The 17391-nt window shown below is 43.0% G+C and overlaps 1 protein-coding gene across 2 annotated transcripts in view; it reads right to left on the minus strand.

Moving 5' to 3' along the window:
- The window catches only part of LOC126198517 (LIRP), a 248135-nt gene that overhangs the window by 44609 nt on the left and 186135 nt on the right, over positions 1-17391 (minus strand). The window contains exon 1 of one of the 2 annotated variants that reach the window (XM_049934900.1): positions 11495-11704. The exons of the other annotated variant lie outside the window; for it this stretch is intronic. Coding sequence (XP_049790857.1) covers positions 11495-11689 — 195 coding nt within the window. The 5' untranslated portion in view covers positions 11690-11704. Of the gene's footprint in view, positions 1-11494; positions 11705-17391 lie in introns of those variants that run through there. 2 annotated transcript variants of the gene reach the window in all.

Below are 17391 nucleotides of genomic sequence, written 5' to 3' on the forward strand. Positions count from 1 at the left end.
CTGGAGGCGACTGAACTGGCCAAACCGCTGGTGGACGAGGTCAGTGGTCCCGGCCGAGTGCACAATGAAAGTGGTGCCTTGATGGCTATTAACGGAGGCATCTGGCCGTCCGTAGGCGCCCCGGCCAGCTCATATGCTGCTCCAAATAGCGGGGACCAGCGCCGCATGGAGTGCGGGCCGAATCCAACCCGACCAACAAACACTGCTCTGGCACTGCTTGTTCCAAGTATCGGCGTGTACGAAGCGTTCATCCTCAATTATATGAATGCTTGGTGTCTGTTCTCCCGGACACATCCGAAAGAACGAACACCACGCCTACGTATAACTGATAAACCTTCATGAAGCATGAATCCACAACCATTAGTGCGGATGCACAATGATACTCGACCTTCTGCGGGAATCAAAGTAACGAGCACGGAGGACACGGATAGGTGGCGCTAGGTGAGAATGTAGGTCGTCTGAGAGGCGTGTCGCCGGCCGGAGTGGCCGTGCGGTTCTAGGCGCTACAGTCTGGAGCCGAGCGACCGCTACGGTCGCAGATTCGAATCCTGCATCGGGCATGGATGTGTGTGGTGTCCTTACGTTAGTTAGGTTTAATTAGTTCTAAGTTCTAAGCGACTGATGACCTCAGAAGTTAAGTCGCCTAGTACTCAGAGCCATTTGAACTATTTGAGAGGCGTGTCGGGATGTGTGTGTGGTCTTCAGTCCTGAGACTGATTTGATGCAGCTCTCCATGCTACTCTATCCTGTGCAAGCTTCTTCATCTCCCAGTACCTACTGCAACCTACATCCTTTTGAATCTGCTTAGTGTATTCATCTCTTGGTCTCCCTCTACGATTTTTACCCTCCATGCTGCCCTCCAATACTAAGTTGGTGATCCCTTGATGCCTCAGAACATGTCCTACCAACCGATCCCTTCTTCTTGTCAAGTTGTGCCACAAACTTCTCTTCTCCCCAATCCTATTCAATACTTCCTCATTAGTTATGTTATCTACCCATATAATCTTCAGCATTCTTCTGTAGCACCACATTTCGAAAGCTTCTATTCTCTTCTTGTCCAAACTATTTATCGTCCATGTTTCGCTTCCGTACATGGCTACACTCCATACAAATACTTTCAGAAACGACTTCCTGACACTTAAATCTATACTCGATGTTAACAAATTTCTCTTCTTCAGAAACGCTTTCCTTGCAATTGCCAGTCTACATTTTATATCCTCTCTACTTCGACCATCATCAGTTATTTTGCTCCCGAAATAGCAAAACTCCTTTACTACTTTAAGTGTCGCATTTCCTAATCTAATTCCCTCAGCATCACTCGACTTAATTCGACTACTTTCCATTGTCCTCGTTTTGCTTTTGTTGATGTTCAATTTATATCCTCCTTTTAAGACACTATCCATTCCGTTCAACTGCTCTTCCAAGTCCTTTGCTGTCTCTGACAGAATTACAATGTCATCGGCGAACCTGAAAGTTTTTATTTCTTCTCCATGGATTTTAATACCTACTCCGAATTTTTCTTTTGTTTCCTTCACTGCTTGCTCAATATACAGATTGAATAACATCGGGGAGAGCGTACAACCCTGTCTCACTCCCTTCCCAACCACTGCTTCCCTTTCATGTCTCTCGACTCTTATAACTGCCATCGTGTCGGGATAGTCCGCACAAATGCAATAAACGCTGTGTCCAGGTGGCACAGTGACTGATGCAACTGCTTGGAAAGCAGGAGGTTGGGTTCAATTTCTAGTCCGGCACACATTTTCAAAAAAAGTGGTTCAAATGGCTCTGAGCACTTAACATCTGAGGTCATCGGTCCCCTAGAACATAGAACTACTTATACCTAAAAAAAAAACCTAAGGACATCACACACATCAATGCCCGAGGCAGGATTCGAACCTGCGAGCGTAGTGATCGCGCGGTCCCAGACTGAAGCGCCTAGAACCGCTCGGCCACACCGGCCGGCACACATTTTCACTCATCGCCGCTGGTCCTATATAAAGTCTCGATGCAGCTGATATCAACAGTTTCTTTCCTTTCTTTCCTCCCTCCGGCCTTCCCCCTCCACCCTCAGTTTACATAGTATGTTCATCTACAAGCAGCTCCTGCGTGGGCCCTTGTCTTTGCTTGTGGTAGACTGTGCTTACTCTGCAGTGGACGCATATATTTCGTGTTTTGCGATGTTTTCCTACATGTTCTTCCATCGTGGGATTTATTTACGGGTATGTATCCACAGGGGAGCAATGCTAGATCGTTACACACCTACAAAATTCCAGAGCTGTGCTTATACCAGTGAGATATATTTTTTAATTTGCTGTCGCTCGTCTCGTTGCACGCTAGAAATTTAATACTAAAAAGAAACAAAATTGAGGGTTTGTGATTATCCAAACAGTTTATTTATTTAACGTATGTATTGCCACATTATTGATATGACTTAACGTAGACTGATTTGGTATTCTAATTTTGGTCGCCCTTTTGTAATTTTTACTTTTGATATACAAAGTGCTTTCAGGTACACTAGAAAGCAAAACTTAATGACAAAAGTAACTTCCGTGTGATAGGTCACTGACAAGTAAGATATCCCGATGAAACTTGCACCACACGTAGAAAGAACAACCAAAGTATAGAACAGAATTTAATTGAAAGAAATATACGACGAGAGAACAAAAATTTCACTTTTCTTCAATGCCGATAATTGTACTGAAGTCACCGCGATCATGATATTGGGTCCCATCAAAGAAAATAGCTCGTATATCCACGAATTATACAGGGTGAACAATGATAAAACCAACAAAGTGCAGGGCCAGATTACTGACTGGAAATGGACGAAAAAAGGCTCTATGTATACGTGTTCGGAAATGGACGGTGTGCGTTCAATGATATCAGATTGTCCCGGAACGCAGTACAGAGCTGCATCGCATGCACTTTTCAACAGACCATCTGATCAAAGTGGCATTCACGGGATTGTAGGTGACAGAGATAGTAGCAGCTGTCATTCAGGATGCACATAACCGTACTTTCGCTTACGCCATTTTGGTGGGCCACTTGCCTGGAAATTCTACTAGCGTTCGTCTCAACATCCTGCAGAACCCGGCCCTCCAACTGTGGTGTACGAACAGCCCTCCGCCTCCCTGCATATTTGTCTGTCTGAAAGGACCCACGGCTCACAAAAAAGCCCAAAAAGGGCTTAAAATATTGTGATGTGGTTGGTGTCAGTGAGGGTACTTGTTTTGGTATAGCAGTGCTGCCTTTCGATCGGTTCCATCTATCTGGCCGTACACATACACCATCTCGGCTTGTTCCCGACACGAATACCGGACCATTCTGGGGCTTCCAGTACGCTGCGTCAGTCACACAGCCTGCAGGACAAAAGGAACACACGGCACGTGGTCAGAGGAACTGTCATTCGTCAGCGCCATCTACCGTGGCAACGATGCATTTCCGGACACATGTTCATATGACCTCGTTTCGTCCATTTCCAGTTAGGGACCCGTCCCTGCAATTCGTCAGATTTTTTATTGTTCACCTCGTTAAAATGTAAATATGCGACTAGGGCCTCCTGTCGGGTAGACTGGTCGCCGGGTGCAAGTCTTTCGATGTGACGCCACTTCGGTGACTTGTGCGTCGATGGGGATGAAATGATGATGATTAGGACACCACAACACCCAGTCCCTGAGCGGAGAAAATCTCCTACCCAACCGGGAATCGAAACCGGTCCTTTAGGATTGACATTCTGTCGCGTTGACCACTCAGCTACCGGGGGAAGACTTCACCCCGTTAAGCATCTCGAAAAGATGAGTGACACAATTCGGAAAAGAAGGACTGTCTTTATGGCTATGTGACACGAATGTACTCAGGAAGGGTATCTAAAAGAATCTTAACCTACTTTGAAAATAAGAAAACCAAATAGGCATGGTAGACTGTAGTTAAAAATGATCTGCGAGAATTGGAAATTTCTTCTAAATATATCCAGGCTTCCAGAAAAGGTTGAAGACAGGGAAGGCGTGGACCTGAGAGGAAAAAGAACAACGCCGGAACGAATGCTGGATCAACGGGCGGTAGTCAAAGCCCAGAAAGAGACACATTCGAAATGACGTGGTCCTAGTTGGTCGAAACGAAGAAAGAAGACGTATGACTGGAATACTACATATTAAAAATAACGTATTGAAACGTTTGATTACACTTTCAGCCAAACATGTTTCGTCGTAATTGTTTCAAGTATAGTTAGTGTTCCACAAACGAAGTTGATGCATTAATGAATTCTTCTGTTGTTAGGAAGATCAAAATTTGGAAATTTATGGTAAGGTTTTGTGGGACCAAACTGCCGAGGTCATCGGTCCCTAAGCTTACACACTACTTAATCTAACTTAAAATAGCTTACGCTAAGGACAACACACACACCCATGACCGAGGGAGGACCCGAACCTCCGACGAGGGGAGCCGCGCGAACCGTGACAAGGCGCCCAACCGCTCGGCTAACCCGCGCGGCTTGGTAAGATCAAATTCATATTTAAGTACAAAACAAAGTGAGGATTTTTAACTGAATTTATTTATCTTGTTAACTGTTTTCCGGCTCACAAGGCCATCATCAGTAAACATGTCATCATCGTTAAGGACGGCAACATGCAGGTATAGCACTCTGAAAAATAATAAAATCAGAAGTCGCTGGAAAATTAGTAAGACAATCTTTTTAACCGTTCATCATTAACCATAACAACATAATTTCTACACGAAGCAATGAATTAAGCAATGAATTAACTGTGAGATTGCAGAAATGAAGAGTGTTAATCAAGGAATATGCTACGGCTAAAGTGAAATTTACAACTAATAATCAGTTTCGTCTTACTGTACGTAGGAGATATCATGTAATGCACTGGTTTTTTTCTTTGTCAGTGAAGTCTGTTTGTATGACTCGCTTTTAGGAATCTTATATATGGCACGAAGCCAATTGTTAGAAGTTGGAATGTATGAAACATAAGTCTGAAGTGAATTTACTGTAATTACAACAAAAAGTAGTATGTTTACCTCGAAAAATACTGCAAATGGACACTACATACTGTATACAGACTAATAGTAATTATTAAATACGTTACAAAAATTTTTATAGACCACTGCTACCTAAAATTATTTGGAATAAAATGTTTGCTAGAAATCTGCACGAATGTGTGACACTACCAACACGATTAACATGAGGTATCGAAATTTTACAAAGAAAGGAGGGCACAAATGATTCACAGATCTACGCGACGTATGTGATTTGCGACAAAAATGCTCGCCAATCTCAGTTGTTTGGCACCAGAAGAAAAACAGCAGAAATATTGAATGTGTTAAGCCTAGAAATAAACAATAACCTATTTTTTGAATAAATCAGCAACCAGTTGCATAAAAGATATTTCATTTCTCGACCTGTTTCAGACACCTAGTGCCCTTCATCATAAGATTAGCATTGTCGTTTCATTGGCGAGCGTCAAAAATAAACAACCGTATGCAGCACATTGCTGTAGCCATATGGATAAAAGTACATGTACAAATACCATATTTGTCCAGTAGTACGTTGCATACTCCTGTTAGTTTTTGACGCTCGCTGATTTTTCCAATAAATATTCTTACAGTTGCTGGGGATGGACATAGTACTAAAAATAACCTGTTTGTCGTAAATATCGGGGATCCCTGCAGACACGCAATGCCACTTGTATGATGATTATTAATAGCATCTCGCACAAACGCCTAATGCCAGCTAGACCACGGGCGTTCCTTCCGTTAATAGAACAATGTTTAATGTAAGATAAATGAATGATTTATAGCTTTGGAGAGTCTTTGCTGTTATTCGCTAAGGACGCGGATGTATGTAGAGTGGTCACAGGGCTACAAAAACGGAACGACGTGCAGGCGATCGATCTTGTTGTAAACACTCTTATCTGCAATTTCAGCGCAAGTAAATTTAACGTAAAGGATGTAAATAGAAGAAAAGATCCGAAACTGCTGGTGCCCTCCATTGTTGATCAACCACAGGGATCTGCTACGGGAGTGAAACACAAAGAGGCTTCCAAGAAAGCCATCTATGCCGTGAAGAAATAGGAACTAACCGACAAAGGCTGTCGCTCACAAAATCATCATTCGGACCAATTCTTGAGAACTTTTCTTCCGCGTAAAACCCAAAACAAACTTGACTTATCAAGACGACATCCAAAGAGTAGCTGCTCGAAAAATCACACGAGTGTTTAATCAGCGTCACGCAAATGCTGAAAAGCCACCAGTGTAAAAAGTTGCGAGAAGCACACTAAGCATCACGGGATGGACTTCTCTTAATACCCCGAAGGAAATTCTAGTACAGAAGCGTTTTACTTCCTATATATCTGTACGGAGCACTGAATCTCCACGGAAGAGGATACTTTTCGTGGTGCAGTACACATTTCTTTAATACAAGGATGAGAATTTGGGAATTGCTTGTGCGTCACCGCGTGAGCTATCTTTTTTTATAAATTTTTGCTACATAATCTACATAAAAGCGACATTTAGCTAGCTGAAGACTAGTTGTTGACAAGTCTGAACACCCTTCCTTGGAAGTCGTCACGAAACACTGTATGTTTTTCATCAAATTTGACGTTTCAAGTTTTACAGCGAAACTTAAATTCTCCCACCAAGCAAGCCAGTGACCATTTGCTCTACCTCTCCTAACAAACACTTGCTGCTCTCAGTCCAACATTACGAGTCCTGCAAACTTGAGCATCTGCTTGCTGTTCAGAATTTTGAAAGAAGTATCTGGAAAGGAAACCGGACTATCCCTGTTTTAGGGTAAAGGAGCAAGTCAATCATTTGCGTTTTCTGCGTGTGAATCTTGATGAATTGGTATAATGGAACCTCGTTTATCCGGTCCTATCTGGATTTCCGGTTCATGTGCATCTTTTATTGTATTTTAGTACAGTGACGGTACAATTGTTGATACTCAGAAGATAATAGAATCAAGAACCTACGGCGAAAATCGTTAAATTTAGATCCAACTAACTGGCATACACAGAGTCTAGTAAGGTGTCAGCTAACAAGTTCACATTGGATTGTACAGTTTGTTGCAGGTGTAAAATGACACCAGAAAAAGTGAAGGTGGTGGGTTCCATTGACCAAAAGTTAGATGAACTGCATACGATGGATAAAAGAGAATTGTTGAAATACTTTGCTATTGAATTTAGCGTTGAAGCACTCCTAAGATTTCCGGAAGTCCAGGCATAGGTTTTATAGACGTAGACTATAAAATGGTAATGACATTGGCTACGGTATGATTTCTGATGACGAAATTATCACCGTTCGTTCGACTGTAGACAATGGTATTAGTAATGATGGATTAGCTGACGAAATTGGCGCTCGCTCTGAAGAGGTTATGACAAAAAGATAACAACGCAGCTGGTTAATTTGAAATGCCAGGCGGGAAAACTACGGCCGAAGTACTCTGTATTGCTTGTGAAATAGCTGCCTAAATGACACACGAATCTAACTCAAAAGAAACTTTCTGATTATTTTAATATATATAATACTCACTGCTTTTTTCAATGTCTGGTCTACATCTATATGAAAAAAAAGTGTAATTTTTGTCTTTACTTGAAAGTAAAAATAACGTATGTGGTATTTAAGACATATCATTTTATTTTTTTCTGGATTTCAAGATTATGCAGATTTGCATTTGTACGGGTGATCGACGGTCCCACCTAGTTCGGATAAAACAGTTCTCCCAAACATTTACAGAGCGTAGTGCCGCAGGCGATAAGACATAAGATTAGTATCCTAGTGTAACTGAGTTCAAACTTCTGCTCTGCCATACTGATTTCGGTACTCGAGGCATACCTAAATCAACTGTAGCGAATTCCCTAAAACAGGCCAATATCGTTCGCTTGCCTACTCCAAATGGTCTAGCACTCATTAAATGTAGCCTCCCTCCTTCCTCGTTTTGCGAGTGATTGATTGAACGGTGGGCGGAATCAACGTTTTTAGGTTTAGTGAAAAGCAATAATTTACTGTGAGCTGCATCACGAAGTAAGGCTGTGACACACTCCTGAACAAGTATTACTATAATGTTTGGCGTTTAACATGTATTTGTACAACAGCGCCAGCTCCGTATGTCTGCCACTGCTAATAATACTTTCCAATGCGCCATTATCATACTGCGTCAACTGTTGTGATCTTCTCGCTTTTCCCTGAGGCACTCCCGAAATTCCTTTCGTGTGTTTGAATGACTCACCGTGCAGTGTAACAGGATAATGAATCGCGCTCTGCGTGTCAACAACTCCCCGGTGTGGTCGCGTACCTGCCTAAGCGTCTCATACCACATGCGCCCGCATAATGCGCCCTGCAGGATGATTGGAAACATTTCGGGCGTATATGGAAGAATCGCGACTATTGCTCTCCCAGCGTAATATCTGCGAATGGGGTGGCAAATGGGCCAGTGCCAGTGGCGGTTCTATATTTACCCCTCTGTAAGGTAACTTAGTGGGTACCAATAGGTCGGAACGCGTTTTTTCAGTCTTCATGACATTAAAGCTGTGTAACGAACTCGGGGCCGAATCCAAACGCTTTCGTAGGAGCTGCGCGCATCAGATTAGCTACCCAATCACGCTTCACTGTCCTACTTATGGTTCAACTCTAGAAATCTCCAGACAGATTAAAAAATTGTTCTCGACCGGGACTCGAACCCATAACATTGCTGTCTGTGGTCAATGGTCGTACAACTAAGCGCAGATGGAAAAAACATTGTCTTTGAAACGTTAAGTTCGTCCGCAACATGACACTCATCTTCCAGGCAATTTCTTAAGAAAAATACACTCCGCTACTGAGTGAAATTGTCATTCCGTTGCTTAAATCTACTTATACATTGACCTACATCTGCGTATGTACTTCGAGAGCCACTGGACAGGGTATGGCGGAGGGTAAATCATACCAATGTCATCGATTTTCTTTTCTATTCCGTTTGCGTTTTGAACGATGGTAAAATTGTCTATATGACTCCCTGCACGTCATAATTATTTTTATTTTGTTGTCATGATCTCTACGTAAGATATACTTACGATGTTGGCAGCGTAATGCTCTACTAGTAACAGAAAACTAAAAAAAAACTAAATTTTGCGATCAGGCCCAGAGCCGTGCAATGCCGGCCGGCTGCCCTATCATCTTGTGCCACGTGGCGCCTGTTCAGTAGGCAGAATTAGGTCGAAAGCATCCCGTTCCAGTCTCCAACCACGGTAAAATCCCAGGAGGTGCCAGGAATTGAACCTGTGTCCTCCGCCTGGCAGACACACTCGCTGACCTCTCATAAGGGGACCGCACGAACTTCTCCGCACCTATTTGATTCGCTCTGATAAGATGTGTACGTAAAGACTAAGACTTCAACATAGCTAAACAAGAAGATTCAACGCTAAATCGTTTTCGAGAAAGTCGACTTTGAAAATTTCAGGCGTGCTCATTTACTTTGTATGGCCGCTCCTAACCAAGGAGTGCGTAGGTGAGTGTCTAAGGGCTCGGTTTCACAAGCGCCAGGTCTCGGGATCGAGTTTTTTCCATTACCACATAATTCTAACATCATATTTATTATGAGAGATAAGTGAGTGTGTAAATTATCAGTATTTTACGATTAATTCATTATTTTCATAATCATCGTCCTGAACAAAGGAGAAAAATATTTTTTCGTAAGAAGATTTGAAATAAAAGATGGATACACAAGAACTTTCGGACAGGTCAATATAGTCATTTTACTTATATTATTAAATCTACATTTGTGACAAGTGTAATGTGTAATCTACGGCGCACTGCAAAAATCATGTGTATGCTAATCATAAAAATATTGAAAACGATAATTATTGCGATGAACAACACGTGTAATGGACGCCGAATTTTTGGATGTGCATGGTTTTTTCAATATATCTATCGCGAAAAAAATTTGATTTGTATCCATAAACGGTTCTTCGCAATCATACAGTCTCCTGGCGTACCAAGCATATATGTTGTTAGAAACATGTGGGAATGAAAGAAGCAAGTTTCGATCCAGAAATCTAGCGCTTGTGAAACTCGACTCCTACACGCTGGCCTACGGACTCCTTGGCTAGGACAGACCATATACAAATATTTTCTCGAAAACGGTTGAGAGTTGCGTCTTCCTGTTCACGTATTTCGCAGTCCCAGTCGTGCCCTACATACGCTGTCAACACGAATCAGATCGATGAGGGGAAGTTCGTATGCTCCCCATGTCAGCTATGGAGGCGGACCTTCTTATAATACGGATTCCCAAAATTTATCGAACAGAATTTGGTGAGAACTGTGTCGTCTTTCTTCCAAAAATCCCATTTAACTTGTAAATAATAGATTTCAGCTGTCAGTCGTCCTTTTTCAATTTTGTTGGCAGATCTGCCAATAAAATTTAAAAAGGACGACTGATAGCTGAAATCTATTATTTACACGTCAATCGATAACAGTCGCTGAGTGCAACAGGCTTCTGAATGGATGGTAACCTGATGAATCCCATTTAAGTTCCCTGAACATTATTGTTAAAGTTTCGTATTGGCTACACCAACCCGTTACTATCCTAGCAGCGCTGCTCGAAATTTGTTCGATATCTGCTGTTATTTATATTTAAAAACTGACCAAACACGGGGACGGCATTCTAGAATAGGCCACGCTAGTGACTTGGTTCAAATGGCTCTGAGCACTATGGGACTTACCTTCTAAGGTCATCAGTCCCCTAGAACTTAGAACTACTTAAACCTAACTAACCTAAGGACATCCCACACATCCATGCCCGAGGCAGGATTCGAACCTGCGACCGTAGCGGTCACGCAGTTCCAGACTGTAGCGCCTTTAACCGCTTGGCCACCCCGGCCGGCGCTAGTGACTTGTACGCGGTTTCCTTTACAGGTGCATTACATTTTCCCAGAACACTTCTAACGAATCTAAGTGTTCCTTCCACTGATTTTACACGATCGTGCCATTCCATACACCTTTTCACTATTTACCTATGAGTATCTATGTGATGTGCTGAAGATTTGTCCGAAAGTTCTTGTGTATCCATCTTTTATTTCAAATCTTCTTACGAAAAAAGTTTTTTTCTCCTTTCTTCAGGACGAAGATTGTGAAAATAATGAATTAATCATTAAATACTAATAACTTACACACTCACTCATCACTAATAAAAAATATGATATTAGAATTATGTGGGAACGGAAAAAATTCGATCCCGAGACCTGGGGCTTGTGAAACCGAGCTGGTGAACATCACGTACTATTAGGTTCTTTTCCTCCAAGATACACAGCTAACTTTAACTACAAATGTAAATTTTAATGTGGAAATGAGAAGTACTAGCTTACGCTAGTTTACAGCCATTAAAAGCTTTGGACGCTCTCCATCCCCACGACTGATAAAGCATGCTTATGAGGCTCCGGGCACCCAGCTGCAAGGCGCTGCGCACCGCCAAGCTGCGCCTTGCAGCCGGGTTGTCCCGAGAGCGAGGCCGGTCGCTCACCATGTCTGGCGTCTGCAGAGGCTGCGGGTGAGAGGTGTGGTGAGATGAGGAGCTGTGACAGCTTGCAGGAGTGCCGAGTGCCGCCTGGCCGACCAACCCGCGGACTGGCTGCTCCGCCAGACGGCCGCTAGACATGGTCCTCAGCCCCTCCTCCGTCGCCAAATCCTCCCCCCTCCGGCGCACGCACCCCACCATCTCTTCTGGGCAGGGCAGGCAGCAGCTCGCGTGGGGACCACAGCACGCCGCGGGCGCATGCACTGCGCTGCCTCGGGGCCCCTCCACTCACTCACTCACTGTGTGTCGGCAGGACGAGGCTGCCCAGTGGGTGCCAGACTGGACCCGTACTCTTCAGGGGCCGAGTTCTCCGTCCCGCCGTCCTGATTTGTTTCTCTGCATAGCTGAAGCGAATGCTGCGATGTTTTCCTTGAACTGGTCACGGCCGGATTCCTTCCTCCGTTCCTGCCCATTGCGTGCTGGCGCCCGTTCTATTCCAAACTTGTCGAAGGGCCATGCGCCAGGACGACTTACATTCACAGCGTTAAATATACTGGGTGATCAAAAAGTCAGTATAAATTTGAAACTTAATAAACCACGGAATAATGTAGATGTTGTTGTTGTTGTGGTCTTCAGTCCTGAGACTGGTTTGATGCAGCTCTTCATGCTACTCTATCCTGTGCAAGCTTCTTCATCTCCCAGTACGTATTGCAGCCTACATCCGTCTGATTCTGCTTAGTGTATTCACCTCTTGGTCTCCCTCTACGATTTTTACCCTCCACACTGCCCTCCAATACTCAATTGGTGATCCCTTGATGCCTCAGAACATGTCCTACCAAGCGGTCCCTTCTTCTTGTCAAGTTGTGCCACAAACCCCTCTTCTCCCCAATTCTATTCAGTACCTCCTCATTAGTTATGTAATCTACCCATCTAATCTTCAGCATTCTTCTGTAGCACCACATTTCGAAAGCTTCTATTCTCTTCTTGTCCAAACTCTTTACCGCCCATGTTTCACTTCCATACATGGCTACACTCCATACAAATACTTTCAGAAACGACTTCCTGAACCTTAAATCTATACTCGATGTTAACAAATTTCTCTTCTTCAGAAACGCTTTCCTTGCCATTGCCAGTCTACATTTTATATCCTCTCTTCTTCGACCATCATCAGTTATTTTGCTCCCCAAACAGCAAAACTCCTTTACTCATTTCCTAATCTAATTCCCTCAGCATCACCCGACTTAATTCGACTACATTCCATTATCTTCGTTTTGCTTTTGTTGATGTTCATCTTATATCCTCCTTTCAAGACACTGTCCATTCCGTTCAACTGCTCTTCTAAGTCCTTTGCTGTCTCTGACAGAATTAGAATGTCATCGGCGAACCTTAAAGTTTTTATTTCTTCTCCATGGATTTTAATACCTACTCCGAATTTTTTTTTGTTTCCTTTACTGCTTGCTCAATATACAGATTGTAGATAGAGAGGCAAAAATCGACACACATGATTGGAATGACATGGGGTTTTATTAGATAAAAAAAAACAAAGTTGACAAAATGTCCGACAAATGGCGCTTGAAAGATCACTTGCGCGTCATTTGGTGATGATCGTGTGCTCAGCCGCCACTTTCGTCATGCTTGGCCTCCCAGGTCCCCGGACCTCAGTCCGTGCGATTATTGGCTTTGGGGTTACCTCAAGTCGCAACTGTTTCGTGATCGACCGACATCTCTAGGGATGCTGAAACACAATATCCGACGCCAATGCCTCACCATAACTCCGGACATGCTTTACAGTGCTGTTCACAACATTATTCCTCTACTACAGCTATTGTTGAGGAATGATGGAGGACATATTGAGCATTTCCTGTAAAGAACATCATCTTCGCTTTGTATTACTTTGTTATGCTAATTATTGCTATTCTGATCAGATGAAGCGCCATCTGTCGGACATTTTTTGAACTTTTGTATTTTTTTTTGTTCTAATAAAACCCCATGTCATTCCAAGCAAGTGTGTCAATTTGTACCTCTCTATGTACATTATTCAGTGATTTATTCAGTTTTCAAATTTATACTGACTTTTTGATCACTCGGTAGATTAAAAGTTGCGGCGTCCGACTTTGCCAGAGATCTTTAGATTGGCCCAGTGCCTTCTTGACACTCGTAGCAAATGCAGTCCCCATGTAAACTGCAGTCGCTTTAAACTGAATGGCATATTTGAATAACTGGGTGTCCACGGAATGCGACGAATTAATACATCTTCACCTGTATGAAAAAATGATTATTTGCACCAGCTGTTGTTACATTTTCCGACAAATATCTCATTGTGTTTTTGGAGACTTCGCCTTCCATTGTTTCAGCTCAGTTTTTGCTGTTTCAACTAGGGCTGTGTTTGAGCGCGACTCGAACTCACATGGACGCATGTAACCGAAATTGCAGATCTGAAGATGGTTCGAGAGGAACCGAAACCGGTCATGTGAATAAACATTTTTGCAGTCAAGACGGATTATAAGTAACCTTGTAAACCAGTGATTGCGGTATCCCATCAGACATTATGTTTGTTTTTGCGACTCGAACTGTTAGAACAGTTTACGTCACAGTTCGGGAAACCTCGAGTTCTGTTCGGTCTTTTGATCGGCCCGCGGTCTAGCAACTGTTCTTGGTACTGTACCCACGACCTGCCAAAGCGTTTGAGTAGCACTATGGACTTGAATAATAAAAACAACTCTGAAACATAGACTGAAATATCTTCTACGGTATATGTCGTGTGTAACAGCGGCAACTTATCAGAATAAGAGTTTGAAATCATGTTTCTGTCAAATTATGAGCTTTCGCTCATCCCGCGATCAAGTGGTACTATTTCCAAGACGGATAGTCCTGATGTAGTTTATTCTCGCGACAGGAGTAATTACGGTCCGTTTACCACGATATATTTCGTTTGTTGAGCATTTAATTCTTCATTCAGTTTTTTTCATTATTTCATCAGAATGTAGAAATTTGAAGCAAGTCGACCAAGAACTTTGAAGTAAATCGGTCAAGCACTTTTCGAGATGTCTGAATATATATGCATACACGTGTAGTGTGTACTAAAACAAAAAAATCATATAGCCTACGCCTGACCAAAAGTTCATTAGGTGATCTTAAAGAGACTTTTGGTAACAACCTTCCCCCTTGATATATTACACACAAACATGTTTCAAGCCAGATTACGAAATCTTACATACAGGGCGATTTTTTTCCACAGTGTACAAACTCTAGGGATTGATCGATGAGGTGATACGGAACAAAAAAGTTCTAATGATCTTACGCCCGGAAATGCATGGTTTTCATGCTGGAGACCCTTTATTCAATCATACATTTTTACAGAGACTGCGCTCTAATACGCGCTATACCATGCAGCCACAGTTGCACTATGTGCTGAAAATGGTTTCCATATGCCTCAACGCATGCGTATACGTGCCAAAGCATCTTCTGTCTTTCACATTCACTTCGGCTAGGCTGCATCCGAACACTGTCACAGGTAGCATGAATAAACTGCTCCAGTGTCTCCGCTTCTGGAATGGGCTCTGCGTACACGATACTTTTGATTTGGCCCCATAACCAGTAATCGTATGGGCTGACATCCGGTAAACGAGTAGGCCGTGCAAATGGACTCCTTCGTCCGATCCACCGACCAAGGAAGAAACGGTTGAGATACGTCGGGACGTTGACGGCGAAGTGGGCTGGAGCACCACCATGCAGCAGCCACATAACCTTTCGAATCATCAACGGCACTTATTCCAGCAGGGGAGGCAAAGTCATCCCCAAGAAACGCCGATGTTTCCGGCCTGTCGGGCGGCGTGGAAGGTAGACTGGTTCCAAAGTACGGTCGCGAGTTATCCCGGCTCACACATTCCACCTGCACCGATGCTGATGATTCGCTGTCGCCCTACCATGGGGTTCTGCATATTATCCCAGAGATGACTGTTATGAAAGTTGAAGATACCACTCCGCGTATGGGTGGCCTCATCTGTGAGTTAGTAGATGGATAACACAAATCCCGGAATCGTGGTCGCCTGGTAAAGAAACGAGTGATAAAACTTCTCCCGACGTGTAAGTCTCCACGAGTAAGCCCTGCACACGCTGTAAGTGATAAGGATAGTAACAGTTGCCATGGAGAATGTCCCACACTTTCGTCTGGCTTCCCCTACACTGGCGGGCCAACTACCAGGTGCGGACACGGCGATCACCTTCCACAGTGTTAATCACGTTTTCCTCCAAGTCTGGTGTCCGAACATCTCGGGTACGTCCTTCATGATTTCCTGCTTCCTGAAACGACCCTGTCTCAGATAACAGCGAAACACTGTTGCAAACACTGAATGCTGTGGCTGCCGTCGTCTGGGATATGTCTCCTGATACAACCATGCTGCCCGCCGCCCGTTGCCATTTGCCTTTCCGTAAGTGAACACCATGTTGGAAAGCTCTCCATTCGAATATGGAACCATTGGGTACAAGATGAGTCAGCAAGAGAAGTGAATCGGACACAACATTGCTATTGCTATTGCTATTGCACACAATTGCTATTGCATGAGGAGCTAGGGTCTGGCGTATGAGAAACAATACCACCCTCTAGGAGCAAACTATGCATAGTGTGATTTTGGCTGCATGATACAGCGCTTATTAGACCGTGGTTTCTGTTACAAAGTATGATTGAATAAATGACCTCTTGCATGGAAACATTGCATTTCCAGACATAAGTTCATTAGACCTTTTTTGTTCCGTATCCTCTCACCGATCAATTCCCAGAGATTTTACACGGTGGAAAAAAATTACCCTGTAGACAGTGATCTTCCTCTGGTCTTGAAAGTAAAGTGTGCAAAATTTCATCAAGATTGGACTAAAATTCTAGATTAGTATGAATTACAAACAAACAAACGGACACTTTTCTTTATTTATAGGGGTATATACACACATCTGTAAATTGTAGACATGATATTTTGAACACGAACATTTTTAGAAGTTCTGCCGAATGAAGACCTCGAGGTTGAAAGTAGCTACAAATTAATAAAGACAATTTTATGAAAGCTACTAGCTGACAAGCCTGACATTGGCCGGGTATCCATTTTGCCAATTTTCTGTTAGAAACCAAAACAAAAAATGAAACACGTTTGTAGCGTAATATCGAAAACATCTTGGAAATTATAAAATAATTTCTGTATGCTGAGCGCAGTTGCTTCATCTCTCTACAACGCGGTTTTGTAAACGTTTCTATGGTAACACCCCCTCATAGCTCTATACACGGCTACAGTTTTCGCCTACAGCCATTTGTGCTTCGGAGCTGAAAGCTATGAAAAGGGCTGCCATGTGCTACGGATTTTCTTAAGTTCTCTCGACTGTAGGAGGCGTTAAGACTTCATACGTCATGCGCATTTTTTCACGCATCTCAGTGTTTACGACGTCATATCTCCTCCAATGTGTGTGGTATCGTGACATAAATTTGTAGGTGTATCTGGTGACAAATGTGGATACTGTCTGAGAAATTTATTGCGAATACAGCTAGTAGCACAGAAGTAATAAAATTAAACGTCATGCATGATGCAACAGTTCTTCACGCATTTCATTATTGATGACGTCATATTTCTTGAACTATGATAGGTAAGTGGTTTTTATCCCCACAGAGATTGTTGTCTAACAGTAAGGGATATATGTACCAATTTTGGTTGAAATCGATCCAGTGGTTTAGGAGGAGATGTGGAACATACATACATCCAATTTTATAATATGCATCAATGTAGCACGGTTTTAAGAAGACACTGTATTCGTTTCAGGACGACAGCAGTTCAAATCGCAATCTCACCATCCTGATTGGGGTCTTCCGTAATTTCCTTGACTCGCTAAAGGCAAATACCGGGATGCTTCCTTTGAAAGGC

The sequence above is a fragment of the Schistocerca nitens genome, chromosome 8 (genome assembly GCF_023898315.1).
Source record: "Schistocerca nitens isolate TAMUIC-IGC-003100 chromosome 8, iqSchNite1.1, whole genome shotgun sequence".
Taxonomy (NCBI): domain Eukaryota; kingdom Metazoa; phylum Arthropoda; class Insecta; order Orthoptera; family Acrididae; genus Schistocerca; species Schistocerca nitens.